The 4,470-nt window shown below is 36.3% G+C and overlaps 1 protein-coding gene across 1 annotated transcript; it reads right to left on the reverse strand.

The window, feature by feature from the left end:
- Window positions 1-3,165: 3,165 nt before the first annotated feature.
- Window positions 3,166-4,243, reverse strand: LOC103460838 (GTPase IMAP family member 4-like). Its single transcript, XM_017303496.2, has one exon. It carries the CDS (start codon window positions 4,202-4,204, stop codon window positions 3,365-3,367), a length of 840 nt encoding a protein of 279 aa, XP_017158985.2. The 5' UTR covers window positions 4,205-4,243; the 3' UTR covers window positions 3,166-3,364.
- Between the last annotated feature and the right edge of the window lie 227 nt (window positions 4,244-4,470).

The raw sequence follows: 4,470 nt of genomic DNA on the forward strand, positions 1-4,470 counted from the left end.
GAGATATACCGTTTTCCACCGAACTAGCGTATTTGCCACTTCGGCACAAGCACAGTGAGAAACGTCAGAGGATAAAAGCACGAGACTCCGAGCAAAACTCAGATGTCCCAGCTTTTACTAGCATGTAAACGCACCATCTACACACAAATCTGGGAGCTTCCCCGAAGCGTGAAATGAGTCTCAAAAATAGTTGTGCACTCGTAACCGGATTTGTGTGTAACTGCAGTTTTGTGTGTGTGTACTTTTTCAACACTTATAGACATAGGAAAAGATTTATTTTATTTTTAATGTTTACAAATCCAGTATTACACATGCACAGATATTTCTGCACACGTACAAATCTTTTTACGCAAACACAGATATTTTGAGACTATTTTCACTCCATAGAGAAGAACCTCAAGTCTCCATCTTGGTCTGGACCAGGTGACCTCCTAGTAGATTTTTTTTAACCTTCACAATTTTACTTTAACAATGAATTAAAAATTATAGTGCTTCACTATTAGCTGCAATATTGAGATATGATCACATTTTCCATCTGCTAGTCAGGATCTGCAACCTGAATCTCTGGAGACACAAGTGGCTCTTTGCTTCACAATATTAAATTATAAAATATTGCTCTGTTTTTTGTTTAATTCTTTTTTTAAGTGTTCCCCATAAAAACATACCAAATACACAGACCCTTGTGGTAAATTTGGTCTACAAACAGCCTCCAACGAATTCAGTAAAGACCTTTACTGGGCCAGACTTGTATCATCAACTTTATTCACATGCAATGCAAAATATTATGCTTAACGATTTTGTGCAATGGGAAATTTGAAATAATAATGCAGTACTTCATTTAGAATTATTTTTTTAAATATATATTTTTTAATGGAAATTGTGTACAGTACAGCTTTATTTGAAGATTATTTTATAGCTGTTCAGTACAAAATGTTGTATGTATTGTTAAGAAAATACATTTTAAATATCCTAGTTTTAAAACTTAACCACATGTCTTGATTGAAATAGCCTAATTAGGATTTTCAGATTAATAACTTATTCTGCTCTATTGACCTTTATGTTACCTGTAGTTACATGATGTTGCCTGCTAGGTCTTGTTATCTGCCTTTGGTCTGTGGGAAACAATCAGGAGAAGCAATGAGCCATAAAACAGCATGAGTTCAGGCCAGTGGAGGAGAAGCTCTGCTTCCACTTTGTTTAGATAAAGGGGACAACTGGTGTTTAAAGAGGGTCCGAGACAGCTCCTGGTTGGATGAGCAAAGATACTCCTCATTTGAATAAATTAAAGAGAAGAATACGCCTTTACTATAAAAATTGGTGCAGGTGGAAAACAAATCAGATTTTGCTCTTTGCAATTTCTCCAAAGATGTCTTTGCTTTTCTTTCTTTCTGACTTCTTTTCCATTTGTCTCAGGTAAATGAATGTCTGTTTTAGTGTGAAGTGTCTGTGTTGTCAATGTGATTTTATACTTTTAAATGTTAGAATAAACTCTGAAAATGTATGACGTGGAGCGTTGACTGTCATCTCTGTGTGGCTTTTGTTTCCACGCATGAAATAAATGAATCCGGGAGCACAAGAGAATATAACAAGCCAGAAGTTAATTGATTTTATTCTCAACAGTGTTCAGAATATTTGGATCAATAAAGGGTTAGTCTGATCCTGGTCCTTGTTAATTACTCTTGTTCCTCTGTTTTGAAGTTTGAATAGTGACTGTGGTGTTTTGTAATTATTTTACCAAACCTCTCTGGAGTCACTTAAATAAGGTCAAGAACAGCACAGAATGTTAGGCTGTTTCTGTGTCTGTGAATAGAAAGGTGTTTGGTTATGAAACTCACTTCATGAACTGTGAGCCGAAATTGTAAAACCCTGACTCATAATTTCTAATTTTCCATAGATGCACAAACATTCTTGTTGTAAGAAAAAAGGCCAACACCACGCCTTCACGCTGACATACGGTTTTCTGCAGCTGCTGAAAGTGCCATAAATAACTTACCACTGGGTGGCGCCCAATCTGCATAACATTAATGTCCACCCAAGCCTTTGCAACAATAGGTATATGTTGAAGGAAAATTAACATTGTTGAACTACTGACATGTCTCTGAAATTCCAAGAAAAAACTTAATATTTATTTTCAGAAAATGAGAAATGGTCAAAATAAAACAGATGCAAAGCTCTCAGACCTCAAACAATGCAAAGAAAACAAGTTTATATCAGTTTAGAAATAACAAAACTAATGTTTTGACTCAGGAAGAGTTCAGACATCCATACTTGATGTTTTCAATGGGGAACAGTGCAGAGGGCTCTTATTTTTTTCCAGAGCTGTATGTAGTTGTTAACAGTTTTAGTTGGGCAAAATATTTAATTTCATATGTGAATGTTTGTAAATAAGCAGTGATGTTTAGAGAATTGCACCGATGAATAACTTCTCTTGGGCCTTAGCCCTGCTGAGGACTAAGCCCCCCTTAAAGTCAGATCCTAGAATCGCCCCAGCGCTGCGAAGTACCAAAATGCCTCGCACCCCGCCAAGGTGAAAGAAACATGCGTCTCAGACGCAAATTTTCGTTGACAGAAATGTTGAAATTTAATATTTATTCTACACATTTTTATAGCATTGGAAAACATTTAGAATGATTGTGTCATGTTTGTCCTCATACAGAAACTATATTAAAACAAACAATAGATTTCCCACCCCCACCTTTTTCCATTTTGAAAAAGCTGCAGAGAGCCACTAGAGCAGCACTAAAGAGCCGCATGCAGCTCTGGAGCCGAGGGTTGCTGACCCCTGTACTAAGTTAATAACAAATAAAGATCCTTGAAGCTTCTTCTTATAATTTAATATTGTTTAATGATTAGACAAAGGTTTACAATTTGTATTACACTCACCTCAGCATAGGTTGTCACAACAGATATGGATTAAAATAAATCAGTAAATAAGCACATTGCAATGATGATTAAACAGTGATCACAAATTAAAGTCATAAAATTAAATTGTTAAAAAGAAATAAATGATAATGAACACAAGAAGAATATTTAGTGTTTACTAACTGAAAGTTAGTAAACACTAACTGAAAGTAAACACTAAATACTGAAAGTAATTAAGACATTCATAGAGAAAATAATAATAATGGAAATTAGAAAATAATACCAATAATGCCCAATATTCAATGATACAGATTTTCTTAACATAAAAAAATGTAAACATCAGCAGATACCTTTTAAAAACAAATTATGGGACACTGAGGTCACAGGTGAATTATTTCATTGTACCTGGAGATCTACTTTATTTTTAAAGACAACAAAGAAAATGAAAAAATGCTTATTAGTTCTGTTTTAATGTTTAACTGATAGGTTACAACTTTTGATCTCACAATATTACGCATTTCCCTTTACCGTGCTTTTCAGCTTGAGTTCTTGCCTCTTGTGCATACTGAGAATTCAGATGGGATACTTGTTCTTCCATTTTTTTCTGCATTTCTTCCTCAAGTTGTTTTTGCATTTCCTTTCCTTCAACTTCCATCTTTTTATCAAACTCTTCTTGTATTTTTCTCTCCAATTCTTCTTTCTCTTCAAGTATTTCTTCTTCTTTCTCCTTCAGGATTCGTTGTTTCTCCTCTTCAGTTTCCCTCTCAGCCTCTTGGAACATCTCATTGGTGTAGTGACTTCCTCCATTCCTATCAACAATGGTTCTGATCTTCTTCAGCAGATCAGTTACCTGAGGTTTCTTATCTTCCAGTTTATTGTTGAAAACACAACACTGGTTATTACATTTGGACACCAGATCCTGCAGCTCTGGGCTTTTAGATAAGAACTCTTCAATGGTGGTGTCTTCAAGCTTGTCTCCATTGGTAAAGAGAACCATGCTGTATCTGTCTGCTGCCTCTCCAAAGATTTCTTGAATCTTATGCACTGATCGCTTTTCTTCTGCTGTGAATCTGCCGATTGCAACGACCACCAGGAAGATGTGGGGTCCAGGAGAAGCAAAGCGGATGCACTGACCCACATCTTTGGTTGTTTTATCTTCTCCAAATCTGGTGTCCATCACACCTGGAGTGTCAATGACAGCAACTTGCTGTCCATCCACATTACTGGAGCATTTGGCGCAGACAATGGTCAGGGATTGGGCGCTACATTTGGAATCAAATTTCTTTTCTCCCAGAATGGTGTTTCCACTAGCGCTCTTACCAACGCCAGTCTTCCCCACCATCACGATACTCAGCTCATCGTTGTTTGTGATGTTTGTTCCTGTGAAGAAGAAAGTTTGAATCTGAATTAGAATCATTATGTTGTACTCAGAACTTCAGCCTCAGTGTATCTGGTAGAGAGGATATGATACAGCTGAGACCTTAGGAGACATTGAAGGACTCAATGGGGTGGATAATCATATATACAGTTAAACTTTTAAATGAGCCAATTATTTATAAAAGCTGATGCAAGGTTTAAGGCAGTGGTCTCCAACCTTTTTGTCACTGT

The sequence above is a fragment of the Poecilia reticulata genome, chromosome 11 (assembly GCF_904066995.2).
Source record: "Poecilia reticulata chromosome 11, P_reticulata-male-v2, whole genome shotgun sequence".
NCBI lineage: Eukaryota > Metazoa > Chordata > Actinopteri > Cyprinodontiformes > Poeciliidae > Poecilia > Poecilia reticulata.

Coding starts and splice junctions, on each gene's coding strand:
- LOC103460838 (XM_017303496.2), bottom strand. CDS start 4,204: ATGGTGGGGAAGACTGGCGTTGGTAAGAGCGCTAGTGGAAACACCATT.